Source organism: Eretmochelys imbricata, chromosome 15 (assembly GCF_965152235.1).
Source record: "Eretmochelys imbricata isolate rEreImb1 chromosome 15, rEreImb1.hap1, whole genome shotgun sequence".
NCBI classification, from domain to species: domain Eukaryota; kingdom Metazoa; phylum Chordata; order Testudines; family Cheloniidae; genus Eretmochelys; species Eretmochelys imbricata.
In genome coordinates this window covers 8,438,698-8,459,273 of record NC_135586.1, presented here as the reverse complement: position 1 = coordinate 8,459,273, position 20,576 = coordinate 8,438,698, and the positions used below count along the sequence as shown (strand labels likewise).

Here is a 20,576-nt window from a genome sequence, read left to right as displayed (position 1 = left end):
GGCAGGTGAAAATTCACTGCAGCTAACTATGAATAATTTAAAAGGGGTTTTCTTTTTTCAATTTCAGTAAACGTGAGCAACTCCCATTGGACCTCTGCCTAGTCATTGGGAGTTGAAGGTGCTCAGCACTTCTGAAGATCAGGTCCCAGATCTCTCAAGTTGGCAAGTCAAAAAACTAAGGTACCCAAAATCAGTGGCCACCTCTGAAAATGCTGCTACGACCCTACCTCACGGGGCATTACGAAGGTAAAGACATTAAAGACTGTGAGGCACTCAGATACCACTAAAAGAAAAGGAGGACTTGTGGCACCTCAGAGACTAACAAATTTATTTGAGCATAAGCTATCGTGAGCTACAGCTCACTTCATCGGATGCATTCAGTGGAAAATACAGTGGGGAGATTTATATACATAGAGAACATGAAACAATGGGTGTTACCATACACACTGTAACCAGAGTGATCACTTAAGGTGAGCTATTACCAGCAGGAGAGCGGGGTGGGGGTGGGGGGGAACCTTTTGTAGTGATAATCAAGGTGGGCCATTTCCAGCAGTTGACAAGAACATCTGAGGAACAGTGGGGGGTGGGGGGTGGGGGGTGGGGAATAAACATGGGGAAATAGTTTTACTTTGTGTAATGACCCATCCACTTCCAGTCTCTATTCAAGCCTAAGTTAACTGTATCCAGTTTGCAAATTAATTCCAATTCAGCAGTCTCTCGTTAGAGTCTGTTTTTGAAGTTTTTTTGTTGAAGAATTGCAACTTTTAGGTCTGTAATCGAGTGACCAAAGAGATCAAAGTGTTCTCCGACTGGTTTTTGAATGTTATAATTCTTGATGTCTGATTTGTGTCCATTTATTCTTTTACGTAGAGACTGTCCAGTTTGACCAATGTACATGGCAGAGGGGCATTCCTGGCAAATGATGGCATATATCACATTGGCATATGTGCAGATGAACGAGCCTCTGATAGTGTGGCTGATGTGATTAGGCCCCAACGAGAGACTGCTGAATTGGAATTAATTTGCAAACTGGATACAATTAACTTAGGCTTGAATAGAGACTGGGAGTGGATGGGTCATTACACAAAGTAAAACTATTTCCCCATGTTTATTCACTGAATGCATCCGATGAAGTGAGCTGTAGCTCACGAAAGCTTATGCTCAAATAAATTTGTTAGTCTCTAAGGTGCCACAAGTCCTCCTTTTCTTTTTGCGAATACCGACTAACACGGCTGCTACTCTGAAACCTGTCAGATACCACTAAGCACCATAACCACTTGGCTTTGTGGTGATCAAGGCATAGTTTGTTACCAGCAACGGACTGCGACATGTGAATGTGTGAGTCATCTCTTCCTTTGCAGATTCAAGTGTCATCAAGGACGGGAGAGGAACGGACACCTTTGGCTAGCACCGCTATCGGAACAAACCATTGTTTTTCAGTCACACTATAGCAGAGGATTGGGAAAAACTTAGTCATGGAATGTGAGTTACACAAAAGAACCCTCCTGTGTCTCCCACACTGCGTCCAGGCCAACGCTGAAGCCACAGATGATGAGACAAACTATGATGATGCCGTGAGGCGGGGAGGAAGCGAGTAAAGGGAGACTGAACTGAATGGAGCAGTGGAAGGGTGGCAATTTCAAGCACAGGGTCCAACCCTTCACCTTTGAAGCCAGTAGAGCATTTTAATGGGAGCAGGATCAGGCCTATAATGACAGAATGTAAATTACCCACAGTGTTAAAAAGGCCTCTTTTTCCACCTAAAAAAGCCCAGTGGAGCAGAGCAGAAATTTAAATAGCAGCTGGGTTCCTAATTTCCACAGGAGTGGGGCTTGGCTGCCACCCCACATGCTGAAAGCTCTCCATTAAAAAAAAAAAAACCCAACAAATATCATTTGGTTCAATATAAAATGAATTAAAGTAAATTAAACTGTAGGAGCCATGTGGCCTGTGAAGGCCTCCATTGTTGTACATCTATAAATGGCAGCTTTTCATCTTCACTGCTAAGGAACGACAGCTTGGTGGGTGTGGAATTAAAAGTAAATAAATAGAAGAGACACGCTTACTGAAGATTGCAGTTTAGAAAATCCCAGGTGCGTGTGAGACTCCCCCATCCCCTTCCCATGTGGCTATTAAACAATCTTTGCTGCTCTTCCAGGGAATGGAATAAAGGGGAACAAACAAAAAAAGAGAGAAAGATGCAAAAATGAGTGAGGTAAGAGAGAAAGGAACCAGGCTTCTACTAGGGACAAACTTCCATCCAAGGAATCTTGATTGCTGGAGGCTTTTAAACAATTGATGGGGGCAACTTTTCTTCATGGCAAAAGGGCTTTCCTGGTCCTGTTTCGTATTATCCATCTTCCCCAGGAGAATCATGGAAACCAGAAGCTCCATTTAGAGGGGAGAAAATAAATACAAGGGGAAAAAAATCCAAGGGCTCAATTGTTTTAAAGCACTTTAATGAAATACTTATCACTCCTTTTAAAGATCTGGACCCAAATACTCCCAAATGTCCAGGGCGTTTAATATGGCCCATTGTGATTTGGGTCCTGGTCCTGAAAAGATTTATGCATGCACCAAGTCTGTGCCCTTCTGAGTAGTCCCAATGGTAGGTATTCAGCACCTCTGAAAGTCAGGGCTGAGCTATATAAAGTTGGCCACTCAGGACAGAATCCCCTTTTGAAAACTTGTAAGTGACTTATCAAAGGACGCAGTGTCAGAGATGAGATTACAACTCAGGAATTCCTGGGTTCCTGGCCTGGATCAGACTACTACTCCATACCTCTTATCAAACCTCTATTCCTCGTCTCCCTTCCAACCCAAGGATTTTCAACATGCCCAAGGGAAAGAGGAGAATGAGAGCATTGGAGAAAGCCACATAATGTTCAGAAAAGCCTGGGAACTTTGATGAAGGGTAGGAAAATCTTGAGGCATGGCCAGAAGAGCCAGAGTAGTTTTGGACTCAGAAGGATGGGACTAATCTGAAAGTGACTGGTCTGAAGTCAAACTGAGAAAGATAAAAGCCTGTACATTAGGCCCCAATTACCAAGTTTCACTATAACCATTGCCGAACACCAGAGAGGCACTGCCAGCAAACACAGGAGAAAATCCCGGCCCACCCCCTTCCTTCTCCATGAGGTTGAAATATATCATCTCTTTCACTGGTGGCATGAGGTTTTCCACTCCTGCTCCTAGGCCTGGCAGCTTTGATCAGGAAGAAGAATCCAGTAGCACCAGCATTATCTCATGGCAGCTGAAATAAGCATCCATCTCTCCACTCTGATTTTAAGTGGACATTCCTCTGGTAGCTTTCACCTTGAAGGATCCCAAAGCATTTTGCTACATTAGCCACATATAGATAAGACTCACCTCCCCCGTCAATGAAATCACAGACTAATATAGAATATCAGGATTGGAAGGGACCTCAGGAGGTCATCTAGTCCCACCCCCTGCTCAAAGCAGGACCAACCCTCAACTAAATCATCCCAGCCAGGGCTTTGTCAAGCCAGGCCTTAAAAACCTCTAAGGATGGAGATTCCGCCACCTCCCTAGGTAACCCATTCCAGGGCTTCACCACCCTCCTAGTGAAATAGTGTTTCCTAAATCCAACCTAGACCTCCCCCACTGCAACTTGAGACCACTGGAAATGGAAAGCAGCAGCTGTTTAAACTGCAAACAGCAATGCCATAATCATAATTTTGGGCAGAAAGTGAAGAATACCCTATCTGGCTGACATTGCAAGAGGAGCTGTCAGACTGTAAATACCTTGAATGGATTTTGGCCAAAACACAAAGAGTATGTCTACACTGCAAATGGGAGCATGCCTCCCAGCCTGGGGAGATAGACACTTTCTAGGTTCACTTGAGCTAGTATGCTAAAAATAGCAGCATGGACATTGTGGCACAGGCTAGCCACTCAAACGTGGACCCTGGGGATTGCACTACTAGATCCACTAGCTACTAGATCGCATGCCCTGGTTCTCATGGGTGACTTTAATTTTCCTGATATCTGCTGGGAGAGCAATACAGCGGTGCATAGACAATCCAGGAAGTTTTTGGAAAGCGTAGGGGACAATTTCCTGGTGCAAGTGCTAGAGGAGCCAACTGGGGGGGAGCTTTTCTTGACCTGCTGCTCACAAACCGGGAAGAATTAGTAGGGGAAGCAAAAGTGGATGGGAATCTGGGAGGCAGTGACCATGAGTTGGTTGAGTTCAGGATCCTGACACAGGGAAGAAAGGTAAGCAGCAGGATACGGACCCTGGACTTCAGGAAAGCAGACTTCAACTCCCTCAGGGAACGGATGGGTAGGATCCCCTGGGGGACTAACATGAAGGGGAAAGGAGTCCAGGAGAGCTGGCTGTATTTCAAGGAATCCCTGTTGAGGTTACAGGGACAAACCATCCCGATGTGTCGAAAGAATAGTAAATATGGCAGGCGACCAGCTTGGCTTAACGGTGAAATCCTAGTGGATCCTAAACATAAAAAAGAAGCTTACTAAAAGTGGAAGGTTGGACATATGACCAGGGAAGAGTATAAAAATATTGCTCGGGCATGTAGGAATGAAATCAGGAGGGCCAAATCACACCTGGAGCTGCAGCTAGTGAGAGATGTTAAGAGTAACAAGAAGGGTTTCTTCAGGTATGTTGGCAACAAGAAGAAAGCCAAGGAAACTTTGGGCCCCTTAATGAATGAGGGAGGCAACCTAGTGACAGAGGATGTGGAAAAAGCTAATGTACTCAATGCTTTTTTTGCCTCTGTCTACACGAACAAGGTCAGCTCCCAGACTGCTGCGCTGGGCATCACAACATGGGGAATAGATGGCCAGCCCTCTGTGGAGAAAGAGGTAGTTAGGGACTATTTAGAAAAGCTGGATGTGCACAAGTCCATGGGGCCGGACGAGTTGCATCCGAGAGTGCTAAAGGAACTGGCGGCTGTGATTGCAGAGCCATTGGCCATTATCTTTGAAAACTCGTGGCGAACGGGGGAAGTCCCGGATGACTGGAAAAAGGCTAATGTAGTGCCAATCTTTAAAAAAGGGAAGAAGGAGGATCCTGGAAACTACAGGACAGTCAGCCTCACTTCAGTCCCCGGAAAAATCATGGAGCAGGTCCTCAAAGAATCAATCCTGAAGCACTTACATGAGAGGAAAGTGATCAGGAACAGTCAGCATGGATTCACCAAGGGAAGGTCATGCCTGACTAATCTAATCACCTTCTATGATGAGATTACTGGTTCTGTGGATGAAGGGAGAGCAGTGGATGTATTGTTTCTTGACTTTAGCAAAGCTTTTGACATGGTCTCCCACAGTATTCTTGTCAGCAAGTTAAAGAAGTACGGGCTGGATGAATGCACTATAAGGTGGGTAGAAAGTTGGCTAGATTGTCGGGCTTAACGGGTAGTGATCAATGGCTCCATGTCTAGTTGGCAGCCGGTGTCAAGTGGAGTGCCCCAGGGGTCGGTCCTGGGGCCGGTTTTGTTCAATATCTTCATAAATGATCTGGAGGATGGTGTGGATTGCACTCTCAGCAAATTTGCGGATGATACTAAACTGGGAGGAGTGGTAGATACGGTGGCAGGTAGGGATAGGATACAGAGGGACCTAGACAAATTGGAGGATTGGGCCAAAAGAAATCTGATGAGGTTCAATAAGGATAAGTGCAGGGTCCTGCACTTAGGACGGAAGAACCCAATGCACAGCTACAGACTAGGGACCGAATGGCTAGACAGCAGTTCTGCGGAAAAGGACCTAGGGGTGACAGTGGACGAGAAGCTGGATATGAGTCAGCAGTGTGCCCTTGTTGCCAAGAAGGCCAATGGCATTTTGGGATGTATAAGTAGGGGCATAGCGAGCAGATCGAGGGACGTGATCGTCCCCCTCTATTCGACATTGGTGAGGCCTCATCTGGAGTACTGTGTCCAGTTTTGGGCCCCACACTACAAGAAGGATGTGGATAAATTGGAGAGAGTCCAGCGAAGGGCAACAAAAATGATTAGGGACCTGGAACACATGACTTATGAGGAGAGGCTGAGGGAACTGGGATTGTTTAGTCTGCAGAAGAGAAGAATGAGGGGGGATTTGATAGCTGCTTTCAACTACCTGAGAGGTGGTTCCAGAGAGGATGGTTCTAGACTATTCTCAGTGGTAGAAGAGGACAGGACAAGGAGTAATGGTCTCAATTTGCAGTGGGGGAGGTTTAGGTTGGATATTAGGAAAAACTTTTTCACTAGGAGGGTGGTGAAACACTGGAATGCGTTGCCTAGGGAGGTGGTGGAATCTCCTTCCTTAGAAGTTTTTAAGGTCAGGCTTGACAAAGCCCTGGCTGGGATGATTTAATTGGGGATTGGTCCTGCTTTTGAGCAGGGGGTTGGACTAGATGACCTCCTGAGGTCCCTTCCAACCCTGATATTCTATGATTCTATGATTCTATGGACGGGCTTGTATTCAGGCAGGCAGCCTGTGCTGCAACATCCATTTTTAGTGTGCTAGACATACAAGCTTTGCTTGAGCTCTCTACCCAGGCTGGGAGGCATGCTTCCAGCTGCAGTGTAGACATACCCCCAGGTTGATGCATCTTAGGATCTTCAAAAAGAAAAGGAGGACTTGTGGCACCTTAGAGACTAACCAATTTATTTGAGCATAAGCTTTTGTGAGCTACAATTATTATTTTAATAATATTTTAATATTATTAAGGTATTGTTTCATGGTCTCTGTGTATATAACGTCTTCTGCAGTTTCCATAGTATGCATCCGATGAAGTGAGCTGTAGCTCACGAAAGCTTATGCTCAAATAAATTGGTTAGTCTCTAAGGTGCCACAAGTACTCCTTTTCTTTTTGCGAATACAGACTAACAAGGCTGTTACTCTGAAACCTTAGGATCTTCAATACTCTTAAGTGGACGAGAGCTTGGGTTCTCCTCTGCCAGTGGGGCTTCCAGCATCTCAATGCACCCTAAAACTAAGCTGGGGCATCATCTCAGCAAAACCTGCTCGACTCCATCACTAACAGCACTTCCTGTAGTGTGCTGGGTTTTTCTTCGAGCTCTCCCATTCAGGTCTGATCCTGCTTTGTTTTCGAGATCAGAACAGATCACAGCCCCAAATGGTTTGACGGATGCAGAGAGAACAGTGTGTGTGTGTGTGCACAAACCCATGATTAAGTGATAGCAACAGAGCCTCAGATGTCAAGGGACAGAGAAACCATCAACAACATCTCAAGACAAAAATGGACGAAAAAAAATTGGAGAAATATCACTGTGCAGAAAAAGGTATTAAAAATGAAGCATCTGTGCTGCAAGCCATTATAGGCCCTTGACAGATGTGATCTTACCAGCCTCCCACTGTAGCTGCAAATAAAGACCCAGTCTCTTTCTTCTCCCCGGACAAGGATTAATGAGTACTTGGGATAGCTCTCAGACTAGCAAGCAAAGGCTGTGAACCTTTTCCAGTGCAGCAATTTATCTTGGGATGACTATTCACATCACTTTTTTTGCAAGCTGGATTATGCTCTGACCCAGCACATTAATCTCCCAAAATAAAATAATAACAATAATAGAAAAAAAAAAGAACTGGACAATCGCCAGAGATAAATTAATAACCATCTCAAGTACCCCTGGTGCACAGGAACAAACAGCTCAACTCCCCTGCCACCCATCTTATTTGTAAGCATAACTATTCCTGCTTTAAAAATTCCCTTTAAGTGCTTTGCCTGAGACTTTCAGTGAGGGATAATGATAGTAATATCTTGCATTTATATAGTGTCTTTCATTCCAAAGGCCACCAAAGTGTCTCCTTACAAAATTTAACTGATCCACAAGCTCTACTTACCACATCCATCACTGGTGACGGGTTGGGGGTGGGGGCAAAGAGAACATGACAGCTCTAATAGTGAACAGGAACTTTACACAACTATTTAGGACAGGAAGTGAAAAACCATCATACACTGAGACCTAGTCTACACACAGTTTCAGTATCGATGGAATAGGTTCAGTTAGGGATGCAATTTTCTACTGAAATAGTTAAATGGGTACTGCGCCTGCTTTGGGTGCAAAGGTGCCAATATAGCTTTCCCCCTTCCCTTACAAGAATAAGCTATACCCATATAAGTCACCTTCAGACCCACATAACTGCATCCACACAGGAAGGAGGTGTTGTGCTGCTTTAACCTGTGTGCAGACAAACGTTTAGGGTGATATAAAGTAATTATTTAAGCTGGAATGTTCCCACAACACTGGGGTTAACACATCTATTTTTGTAAAACTATAAAATAAAAAGAGTGTTACAGGTCTGCAGTGAACACAAGAGCTCAGAACCAGAGTTTCACATCTCATCCAAGAATCACAGCAGCATAATGTACCCTAAACATGCTGGGGGATTGGATAAGTACTGGCTCAGAAGGAAGAATACCAGCATCTCTGAAGATCAGCCCCCACCGGCCCCCCCGGGGGGGGGGAGGGGGCAGAGATCTCAGGTTCAGTGCCCAAAATTAGAAACTACTTTTTTTAAACAAACATTCACCTGCCATAAGAACTCAAATGCAAGAGCACTGAGATTCCGCATGCACATCAGGAAACCAAGTCCATAAAATGAAATGGATTCTAAACATGAAGTGACACTGGCCTGTTTAGTTTCATTGTACACAATGAGTGATGATAGAATTCAGGGTAAAAAACAAGAATGGTGAGGGAAGGGAGAGAGATTGTATCAATTAATAAGTATATATAACAGAGAAGTTTCTATCAGTTCTACAGTCAGTCAGAAAAATAACCCAGGAAAAATGGTGCAAAAATTTTACCAAAACTTTCCAGGATGTTTTCTTCCCTAACATCACATTTTCATCAAAATGTTGATATTTGAAAAATTGTGACCAGTTCTGCTACATACATGGTAAATCAGATTTTTAAAATTCCATTTTAATAATCTAAGGTGTTATCAGTTACAAGGATACGGATGCTTGTCTTCCGCAAAGCATGCAATTTTTATCACTTTAATCTACTGTTTTTCCAGCAGTGGGAGGAAGGGGGTGGGGGGTTCTTCACAAAAGGCTACATAGTGCAAACTGCCCACAGCCTGTAGCAAGGGGCAGTGCTTTACTCTCACCCATTGTTGTTGGCTATAGCCCCACCTCCCCCCTTCCCTTTTTGGAGCAATATGCAGTTCTGGGAGGGAGGGAGCCAGCAGCCCTCAACCTACCTTGAACATAGGAGTGAAAATCTGTCTGGTCCTTGCACAAATCATGCAAGGGTTTGGGAAAATGGAGACTCCATTGCCTTTGCACACCCAGGCAAGGACCAAGCAGAATCTGTATCTAACCTCAGAGGCATAGTTTCATTGTGTGGCTCCCATCAGACAAGGACCAGGAAGAAAGCGGAGTCCTTTACCTTTGACTTGACAGCCAGAATGATTTTAGGCAGGGCAACGACCAGGCATTTCAAAGAGATGGTGAGATACTTCAGCACAAAGTCCGTGATCCCCACAGTCCACATCAGGTCAAAGAAATCCAGGCTCTCCAGGTTGGGTTTCAGAAATATCAGGCTGAAAAGCAGGACAGCAAGACCCAAACATTAATGAATGGCACATCATCTGCCCTTCATCAAAGCTCCAGTACAAAGAATGGGCCCAGGGACTCCACCAAACGTGAGCACAGGTTCTTAAGAGCAAGTGTAACAGGAGTAAGGTCAGCAGGTTAGTCCCATAGTCCCTCCGGGCCTTTGACCCAGGCCTGCTCTTATCCAGCCCCCCTGAGGTCAATGGCTTCAGACTTGCCCATTTTCAATAAAGGGAACACAGTCATCCACAAAGCCTATGGTGGAAGTTAACCCCTGCACTCCAGGCCGATATAAGAAACTTCCCTCCAGGGGGGTGTTCCCAATATCAGCAGCTCTGGTCTCCAAGTTTTCCCCCTCCATCCTATTCCTGAAGGAAAAGCCACCTACATCTCTCCATCTTTACACTGGGGAATGCTCTGAACCATGCACTCCAGTGCAGTTCAGAGCCGCGCTGTGGGTCGTTGCCATTCCTCAGTCGGAACAGCGCAGGCCAATCCAAGAGCACCGTGCTCTGTAGACCGGTCTTGAAGCCCCACAAAAGCACATTCTGGCAAAAGCAGAACTACTGCAGGTACAGTATTCTCCACAGCACCCAGCTGGCTGGGTATGCAGGGCAGGCATGTGACAAGGGCAGCATCGCAATAGACACAGAACGCTCAGGGCCATTCAGCATGGGGTAATTGCACTGAGACAGTGGCTCACAAACTTCTGAGGCCGACTAAGAGCTGAGCTCTGTGAATCAGCATCGCCGATTGAAGCGCATGTATTCCAAACCTATAGAAAGTGGAATCCAAGCTCGGTCACAGATTCCAGCAAAGACAAACTAATGGGAGGTGGAGAGCAGTGACCCAGCAGGGCTCAGCATGCAGACCCTGCAGCTGCAAAGGATCCTGGGGCCGCAGAAACCAGCATGGTTCTGCTGCAGAGCGACAGAAGGCTGGATTCCAGGCGACTGTTCAAGGTGTACATGCTCCATGTGCGGCATTCAGCCCAGCAGCTCACACTGAACAGGAAGGAGCGGGGCATGGGTGCGGTAGGGTCAGAGTATCCACTGCGGCACACGTGATCTGATTAAGCCCCTCACGTGCGTTGGGCACACATTAGGGAATGTGCAAGTCTACTTCAGCCATGGGCTAGAACAGCCTTCACAGAGCAGCAGAAAGATGCCTCTCTTTTTCCTCCTCCTGCCACCCCCCGTTCAGCAACTGGGGCTGGACACTGAGTTGAATATTTGCTCCCTTAGGTAGGAGGAGCCTAGGGTACCAGTATTTCAGGATATCACTGCATGGGGTACCAATTAAATCAGGACCTTCTTCAGCAGCCACGAGGGGATTCTTGTCGCTATTACTGTCCACCAAGCTCTCTCATGTGAAAAGCAAAAACTTAACAAGAAAAACCCAAAACAAAAAGCCTGAGCATGAAATTAAAATACTCACAACTCTGGCACAGCACAACAGGTAAAATTAAACCCTAAAAACAGAAACAAAATCAGAGACTTAAATATTATTGTGGGCTAGGAAAATAAATACACAAAAACAGCAGCAAAATCAGGAAATGAAAAATAACTGAAAGGAACAAAAAGCAAATGGCAATTTCTAACCTCACAAGCCTGTGCAGGACTCCGGGCCCCAGTGCTGCCAGGGTCTCCACATAGACAGACCTCTCCATCCACACGGAGCACTGCTGAAGTCCAGGGGACTCTGCATGGGGCTGCTTGGCGGATCAGGCCTTGGTGTGGAACTCTTTGTCAGCCTTTTCAATATATTTAACCCTTTCACATCAACACACCACTCCCCAAAGAAAGGGGCACAATATTCCTGTTTTGCTGAAACTCTTTGAACTAACCTGCCCCTCTCCCAGCCCACCTCTGCTGTTCCTTTCCAAATCTGCCTGGCCTCATCAGCTCCCACACACCTCCATCTCACCTTCCAGCTCCCCCATACCCCAATCATCATCCTCATCAGATCCCCCACACCCCCATCTCACCCCCGCTGCTGCTCAGAGCCTCCCAGCAGCCTCCTTGCTGCCTTCTGTTTCCCAGCTGCCCACTATGGCAGCCTTTCCAGCACATTCTCTCAACCTGTTTCTCCTGTTCCACTCTGACCCAATCCTTCCCTCCAGAGCCTCTGAACTGCAACTTTCCCTACCATGTCCCTTCACTCGTCTGCTTCCAGTCTGATTCATACTACAGCAGCCCCTTCACTCCAAACACCCAGGCAGAATCCCAGATAAGAGTCATATTTTTTTTAAATAAAATAATTCAGAGTGTCGGGGTCAAATGAAACTCATTTTTCTCCAAGCAACAGTTAAAGACACAGGTATTTCTAATAACTGCTAATGACAAATTTGGTTTAATAAAGCAAATTCAGATGGGTGCCATGGTTCTGAGCGTACAAACGTTCTACCAGTCAATGTTCATTTTTTCCAGGGAAGAGATGATTCTATTACCGCTGCCTTATCACAATTAAAAATAGAAACACTCTACCTGTGATGTCATCTAAGCTATTGTTGCTCATCTGATGCAAGACTGTTCAATACAATGCATAATCCAATGATTTCTTTAATATATACAGTTCCAAGTCTCAATCAACACTGTCAGTGGGACTCCCAAAACTTCCCTTGGGAAATTATTCCACAGGGGTACAGATCTCACTTTCAGACCAATTTTCTTAACGTTTGGCCTAAATTTGCCCTTGCATCATTTCACCCCATTTATCCTAGTTACACTTGCTTAGCCTAACTCCAATAGCTTCTCCTATTTTTAGCATTTAATTCTTCCTTTGTCACTGTAACAAGAGATTGACCCCAACCAAAACCCTCAGCTTCGGAAAAGTTGAGCTCCATAACTAAATTTGGAGACTGGCCCCTATTTGCACCAGATCCAAACACCCCCAAATGCTGGGAACATTTGGCTCTGGATCCAAATCTAAATGTTACTACTCAAGTCCATCTTTAGTAACAGAGTAAAAGCCTGATACATAGCAATGGAAAGAAGCCATTTTGGGAAGGGAAAATGAATGTCAGTATTATCATCTGGTTCCAGCACTCAGGCTCTTTATATCTCAATTACACCATGATAGAAAATCCCAGCTTCCATGGGCAAAAAGTGACCCGCATGCTTTCCCTCCATTTACCGTAGCAGAGATGGCAGATTCCATGGAACTACACTTTCATCTCACAAAAGTGTGAGAGAAGGTGGGCACCCTCTGTTCCACCCTGGCAATTACTGCCTGTTTCCACCAGGCAGGAGTTACCACATGCCCACCTGTTGTATAGCTGCTGGGAGCTGAAAGTGTAAAGCAAGTATAAGGTATTCCCCAGGAGGAAGGCCAGGATCCAGAAGACAATCAGCACCGACCTCTTCTCCTGAACACAAACAAGAGGCAGACAAGACATATTCAAAAGTCTAAAGGGAACATGCATATTGTGCACAAAGCCTTTAACTGCTGAAAAATGTGAGACCAACCCAGGGGACAAACACACACTTCTGAGCATTCAGTAATTAGTTATTTACATGGGAGTGAGACATAAAAATAGGCAGCAAGGTACAGACATAGATAAACAGGACCAGAATCTGCTCTCGTTTACTTTATCAAGCACAGTTACTCCATTGAAATCAAGGGAATTACACTGGCAGAAAGGGAGAGTCAGACCCACATAACCCAGTTTTCAAAGGTGGGTGCCTCAACAGGACATCCAAATCCTACATGCTTACACTCAGCTTGATAAGTAGGAGCAGATATGCTGTACCATAGGTCTGAGCTTCCATAAGCAGGATCTAGATGGCCTTATCAGGGGACACATTTGATAACTGGACCTATCACATCTAAACATGTAGCTTTCAAAACAATATATTACCTAGACTCTTTTAGACCATTATCATACCTAGAACATACTGCATAGAGCATGAATGGACAGTGTTTGGATGCAGGGTGGTTTCAGAGCATGTGATATAAGCAAGAAACAACCGAACAGATGAAAGAACCAACAGTAGCGTAAATTCTACACCTGTGAAGATGGGAATGAATGACAGAATATTAGATCCTAAACTCAGCACGTGTGAAGGTCTGAAGGTTGCCTCTTCTGAGCCTTGGACCAGCGTAATTTTGAGAAGGAAATTCCCCATTTGGGAGGGAAAATGAGAAAGAATTTTTCGGGCAGGTTTATTTAGTAAAAATGTGGCTCTGTGAAGCTGTTCAGAGGAATGCTAGATTGAGTCTTCAAGCTAACGTATTAATGGGCAGGGTAAGGTTTGGCAGTCAAATGTGCAAGACAGAGATAATTAATACCTAATTGGGCAATTTATCCCATCAGTCTGCATTTTGTCACATTTATTTCATTACCACATGTGCATAATTATATATTTATGCCACTCACATATCAGCTATATGAAAATGCAGCCCCAACCTGGCACTGCCATGCTGTTGAGATATCCCAATGAGACTATAAAACATGATACCTGAAGAAGCCAATTGGTTTATTTAAGATGTAACCAGAACACCAAGTATATTAATAAGTAATACTTCTATAGCATCTTTCATCTGAAAATCTACAGGCTCTCTGTAAACATTAATGAATTAAGCCTCACCACATCCTGGTGAAAGGGGCATTATTATCCATTGTTACATATAGGCAAACTGGGGCACATAGCTGTTGCTTGAAGTTGCACTGCAAATCAGTGACAGGGCCAGGAATAGAAACCAGTTCTGATTTTTCATTCTCTAATCACTATACCAGGCTTCCAGCAAGACAGGGAGGCTGTGTGGGGCAGGGAGGGAACAGAGTGTTCATATATGTAAAAAAAATCTGTGCACATTCATTGTTTCATCCACAAAGTGCAAGACAAGATCTGGCATCAGCATTATGTTGCATATTAAGAGCAATGTCTCAGGAACACCATAGAGCAAGATACCATACTCACCTTCAAAGAGACCTGTTCTCGGAGAGTTGAGTTAGCATATGCAAATGTGCTGGCCATACCAATGCACACAGCAATCCCTGCAAGGAAAGACACGCATCAAAGGGCTGTTGAGCTGGGGAGGCAGTATTCACATTGTTAAATTATTTTATACTCAAAGTTTTAGGTTTAAAGCAACAAACAGAACACCACACCTGTAATTGTTGGATATAGTGGGGGATGCTAACACACTGGCTGCTAAGCTCTGGAGAACGGGGTTCAGATCACAAGCCAAATTAACGTGAATGTGTCATGGCCATTTCCAGTGCGTATATGCCCAGAAGCACAAGCTGCCACCCGGTCTAATACAATACTGAAGAAATGGCAGCCTCTGTTCAAGAGAGACCCAGGAACACAATAGCAAAGGCACTGCAGAGCATGCCTGAGTTGCACGAACAGAGCTAGGGAAGGAGGGAAGACTGGAATAGCAGCTGGTTCTGCAGATCAAGACTGAGGTGCACTGGCAACGCTATGTTGTGACCCACTAAGGGATCTGGATGCCCAATTCCCATTCAAATTAAAGGAAACTGGGTGCCTGAATCCTTTAGGCAGCTTTGAAAATCTCAGTTGTAAAGTTTAACTGGTGATCCCATCAGATCCCATCTCCCAGCTACCATCCTTCCAGCCAAGCACAATTTGAATCCCTTCTGAGACTTTCAGTACCACACAAGATCTGACCAGCAGAGGCTGCTGTAAGCATTCCCATCCCATCTGTCCCCTGGAGAGGTCTGAGTGAGAATGGAGAGGGGCAGGGAGAGAGACCAAGACAAGGAACAAAACAAGAGTCTGCCACATGGCAGGACAGGACATAAAACATGGACCTCACTCAGCTGTAACAGCTAGTAATGACATTAAAGGGGAAGAAAGGTCAAGATGCCTAAAGACAGGTAGCTTCACCCCTGACCGCCTAGGTCCCCTTTACCCACTGAATTTGTTACCTCTAAGAATTCTTACAGAGATGAACACAGCAGTCACTGCGGCAGGACACAGTTGCTGAACCACCCTCTCTCAACCTTGGAACCAAATGAAAATGGCGAGTTGGCTGCTTACCAAGCTTATGCTGGAAACAAACTTTAGCCAGGAGTATCAGGATGAAGGGAAGCCCCTTCTGGAGCCAGCAGATCACAGCCTTCAGCTCCGAGAGGGCAGGGGCAGGAGTCCCAGGCTGGTCCTCAGGATTGTCTTCTGCGTGTCCGTGTCGGTCTCCACTAGCCATGTGCAGCAGAGAGGATCCCCGATGGTGGCCATGGTGATAGTGATGGGGCTGCTGCCGGTGGTGGAATGGAGCTCCTTCTGTTCGGCTGGCCCCTTCTTCCCTTGGGGCTGGCATCTGAATGAACACATCCCCGCCTCCTGCTGAAGAACCCAGGACCAAACCTGACTGGAATGGGGTAGTTGGGATGGTACCAGATGGGATGCCTGCCAGCCCCGAGAAGAGCTGCTGGGGTGAGGGAGTTTCGGACTTCAAACCTTCGAAAACTCCACCTTCCTCCACGCTGGTCTCAGAACTGACCGTCTGACTCCGGCTTCTGTAATGGGGAGAGAGACCCCACAGCAGGAACCATCAAACAACCAGCTGTGCACTGGGAAAAGCATCCTCCTGATTCTCCAGAGCACCGAGGCTGGATTCGATTCACCTTGGCATGGCTGGAGTCGTTAGGCAGTTCAATGGTGCTGGTCAAATACTGTTGCTTCCCCCACCCCCATATGGGTCATAAAGTTCCTGAGCTCCTCGCTGGCTTTTTAAATCAGTGTTGGAGGGTTCCCAAAAACAGCCCAGTTACCGGCCAATTCAAAACTGTACATCATCTCTAAAATGGTTTTGACAGTAAACACATAGTGTATGCAAAACACCGTGGGCAGTGGTGTATGTTTTTTATCGGTACGAATCTGAGATGGCCACACTACCCACGAGTGAATTAACTGTGTCATCCCAAATAAATGACCTAACAGCTCCACTTGCCAGGCTCTTCCCACTTTATTTAAGGGTGACCAACTGCCATCCTGGCACTGTCTGGAGGGAAAGCCAAATGACAACAACATGGGTGTAGTGGGGTGGCTACCCCACTCCTAAAATAGAAGAGGTTAAAAGCAGCTCTGGAGAGGGCTGTGGCTGGCTGATTGGGGAAGCAGCCGCAGCTGGGCCACACCCCAATCAGGCCCCAGTTGGCCTGTATAAAAAGGCTGTGAGCCAGAGGCCCAAGGAGTCTCTCTCCAGGCTGGGAGAGAGCAGGGCCTGGCTGCCTGCCTGACAGGGGTCTGAGGGTGGCGCAGTGCTGGGGAAGGAGCAGGCTGAGCGGGGTGCTCCAGGCGGCAACTCCCCAGGCTGTAGGGCCTAGTCCAAGGCAGAGGAAGACAGTGCGTCCAAACACCCTTGCCTATGATGAGTGGCCTTTACACTGCAGTCTGCTCCAGGGAGCAACGGCTTGGTGATGACTGGCACTAGCCCAGACTGAGGCAAGGTGGGAACAGTGGGTTGGGGAGACCCAGAGGCAGAGTGGGGGGGTACTGCCAGGGGGCAGAACCCCAGAGAAAGGGGCACCAGGGTCTGTGAGGGACACGGGGGCCAGAGCTGTGTGGATCACCAGCCTGCAGAGGGCGCTCCAGGCTGGAAAAGAGCTAATTCCCAACGACCAGCAGGAGGCGCTGCAGGGGTGAGTCTGCCCCTTCACAATGGGGTAGAACAGCCAGAAAGAGCTACTTCCCTGTCACATGACCCAACAGGGGATTTAAGGGAAGAGACTATCCACCTGCATTTGTTTTGGTGGTGCACATGAATTTCATGTTTCACTGATAAATTATGCCCTGAGACAAGGGTCTGAAACAGACTTCAGCACAGCATTTGTCCCTTCCTGTGCTGGGGATACAGCCCACCACCCTACAGAGAGTTTCCAAGAAGAAGTTCAGGAATCTCATTATTTCATCCTAATGCCACATGTCAAAGGAAAATATGCTCTGTTTGTCTGTGCTCAGTGGCATGGTTCTACAGTGAATGTATGGAAGGTCTGACCCCATGTGACAGAGGAGACAATTCCCAAAGCAAGTCGCTAGCGAAGAAAATGCCCAGTGCAAAGTAAACACTTATAAACGCTGACAGAGAGAGTAAAGAATAAATACAAAGATCAGCAATAGGTTGAACCCACAAATAGACACTCAGTGCAGCGCTACAGTCTCTCCGGATCCTAATCCCTGGAAGCCTCCAATTTTAGAAACAGTGATCACGAGCTGAGATTACACAGGCGCATACAGTGCCCACACCTTCCCGTAGCCCATCTCTCCCCCCCGAGCCCATAACGCTCCCTAGACCTCTTACTTGGCACACAGCTTTGCCTTTCATCTTGCTCTGGAACCAGCTCCAGCTCCCTCTTGGGCACTTTCCCACTAAGCGAGCTCTAAACAAGGCTTTTCATAGTCACACCCCACTCCCAGAGTCTCTGTGCAGGCACCCGCAAAGACTCAAAGCAACCAGATACTGTACCTTTTTCTATGGTTCAGAATTAACCAGATACATACTGGATGACACACTTAATGCCTTGAATCAGGGTGGGACACCAGTAGCAATTCTGTATTTATCTCCAAAAACATAAACATCGACAATATAACATAGCTGGGGCAGCTCCATATGCCAATCAAGTACACTGATGTTGTTTGGAACAATGCTATTAAGACTCATGATTATTCCTCCAGCAGGGAAGAGGTTAACTAGCCACTAGTTAAAAAGGGATACTGTGAAGGTAAACATTATGGGTGAAATCTTGGCTCTCCTGAAGTCAATAGGAGCTTTGCCACTGACTTCAATGGGACCAGTATTTCTATATATACATATATATATTTAAATAACCCTTGCCCATTAGTTAGTGAAAGTTAGTGAAAATATTTGATTGTATTAAAAATGAAAGTTTTTAAAGTCCAGTTTACTTTACATTGCTTAATTTTTGTATTTGATAATGATACAAATCCTGAATTTGTACAGCACCTTTCATGCTAATCAATCCCAAAGTGCTTTACACATTTTTTACTGACTGGGGGCAAGCCTCACCTCATGTCAGAAGGTCCATGCAACATCCTAGTAACCACTCAGCTCCCAAAACCTCTGTTCCAGTGCTCAGCCCACACACCAGACTATATGCCAGGTAGGATCATGGGAAGTGTGAGGTGACAAAACTAGAGGTTGGCCAAGAACATGAAAATAATTTAACAGTGCAGAAGAGACAGGCCATGTATTTCTAAAAGAAAAGTTACTCTCCTGTCAGAATTTGACCAGGAGACCAGATTTAACCTGCTCTTGTGAAAAGTATTATGATCATTAAGTATTCCATAAGTGGTCAGGATCTTTTGCTTCACATTTCACTTCACAGACATTTCCCTCAACTTCACAGAAAAATGAGACTGGTTAGTTTCACTTTTGTTTCTGATTAATTTCATTTCCCCATTCTTATGCACTAGCTCAAGAAAAATTTAACATTGAAAACCACCACCACAATAAACCTGTGTTCACTGAAGATATAAAAAAAGATTAAAAATAGAGGAGGCATACCTTTATCTAACCATGTACAAAGGGATAAACCCTGGTTTAAAGAAGGTCTCAGGGACCATCCAAAATCTTCATAAAATTTGGGGTTGTGCTAACCGGGAGTTTCAGTCTACTGAAGCACCTAAGCTCCAAGGAGTTGCAGGTAAGTTCTGAAGGAGTTCCACAAGAACATTTCAAGAACATAGCTGCAGAGGACTTCCAATCCTGCAGAATTCACTTCCAAATCTTCAGCACTTAGGATCCCCACAGGACAATAGCCTAAAGTTCTTTTATGGAGTTTAGAACTTCCACAAAAGTAGAGCCTCAGTCAGTAAAATCTTGATGGACATAACTCTGGTTTATCTGAAATTTGGTTATCAGGAGTTTGAGCTAGGCCGAATTTGAAAAATGTTTAACTGTATATATACAAAACTAAATGTTGGGCCTAAACTATGTTGACCATGTCTCTTTAATAAACAAACTGTAGGAACCATGGCGTAGGATTTGCAATAGTGGATTGGCCCACAGGGTCATCTGATCCGATATTCTGCACCGGGTCACGACAAATGGTTTCACTTTTCTATGAAACATCAACTACCTCCCAATGCATCAGCAAGCTTTGCCATGTTATAGATAAAGAAGGAATATTTTCCGTTAACCCTGAAGCTTTTACCTTCTAAAAAGGTATGAGATACACCAAACAAATTAATCAGAATATTGCCTATTGGAGAGGAATGTGGAAGAAACATGAGAGGAAAGAAGACTTACCTTTCCGGAGGAAGGCTATCAGTGTTGCTGCTGTGCCGTCTCTGCATTTTCCTTAACACCTTGAAACACAGCACACTCAACATTAACGTTGCAGATCAGCAATCCCCAGCGGGACTAGTAACAAAGGCCCAGAGGGTCAGAGAGCTGTGACACCCATTCACCCAGTGACATGGTTAGCAAAAATCACCTGCTTCTCTGAACAGTGGTTCAGGAGTGTATCAGTTTTTTTGGCACACTAGCAAAAAACAACTCTTGAAAGGTATTCCGCTGACATTCGGTAGCGCACAGAAACAGCTCTCCAGTCGGGGCAGGAAGGAGCCAGATCACATTCTATAGCACCATTAACAAAGTTGAAAGTCACAGGGACTTTAGAATCCTACGATGAGATGACCTGAGAAGGGACTCCAGGACAACCGACAGTAACCCTAGATGTGACATACAAATTGGCTGTTTTCTGTCTAGGAATAAGATCTTTTCCTCCTCTTCTTCTGAAGGAGTTTTCAGGGCAATGTAAAGCACAACAGGAGAGGGGGGAAAGAAGTAATATTTTATGAAAAATGCAGTCATATCAGGACAACACAGTTTTATTTTTTGCTACATAGTGCATCCCTGGTAAATCACATAATTCAAACTAGCAAACTTTCCAGGCTTCCCTTAAATATGTGCATATATGAAAGATCAGATCTTCTTTTGGGCACTGTCAAGTTATTTAATAAACTAGGGTCTGGCGTAGGAGAAGATAAGCACAGAGATTATAATAACCTTAGACCCTTGGCTATAGTAGCCTTTCACA

The 20,576-nt window shown here is 45.4% G+C and overlaps 1 protein-coding gene across 3 annotated transcripts in view; it reads right to left on the bottom strand.

Annotated features, from left to right (window-relative positions):
• The window catches only part of RNFT2 (ring finger protein, transmembrane 2), a 40,346-nt gene that overhangs the window by 17,096 nt on the left and 2,674 nt on the right, over positions 1-20,576 (bottom strand). The window contains exons 3-8 of one of the 3 annotated variants that reach the window (XM_077834931.1): positions 19,971-20,271; positions 19,784-19,842; positions 15,553-16,031; positions 14,467-14,543; positions 12,811-12,911; positions 9,378-9,531 (exon numbers count right to left, since the gene is read on the bottom strand). In XM_077834931.1, coding sequence (XP_077691057.1) covers positions 9,378-9,531; positions 12,811-12,911; positions 14,467-14,543; positions 15,553-16,031; positions 19,784-19,830 — 858 coding nt within the window. In that variant the 5' untranslated portion in view covers positions 19,831-19,842; positions 19,971-20,271. Of the gene's footprint in view, positions 1-9,377; positions 9,532-12,810; positions 12,912-14,466; positions 14,544-15,552; positions 16,032-19,783; positions 20,272-20,576 lie in introns of all 3 variants that reach the window. The other 2 variants (XM_077834929.1, XM_077834930.1) reach the window with 2 other exon arrangements.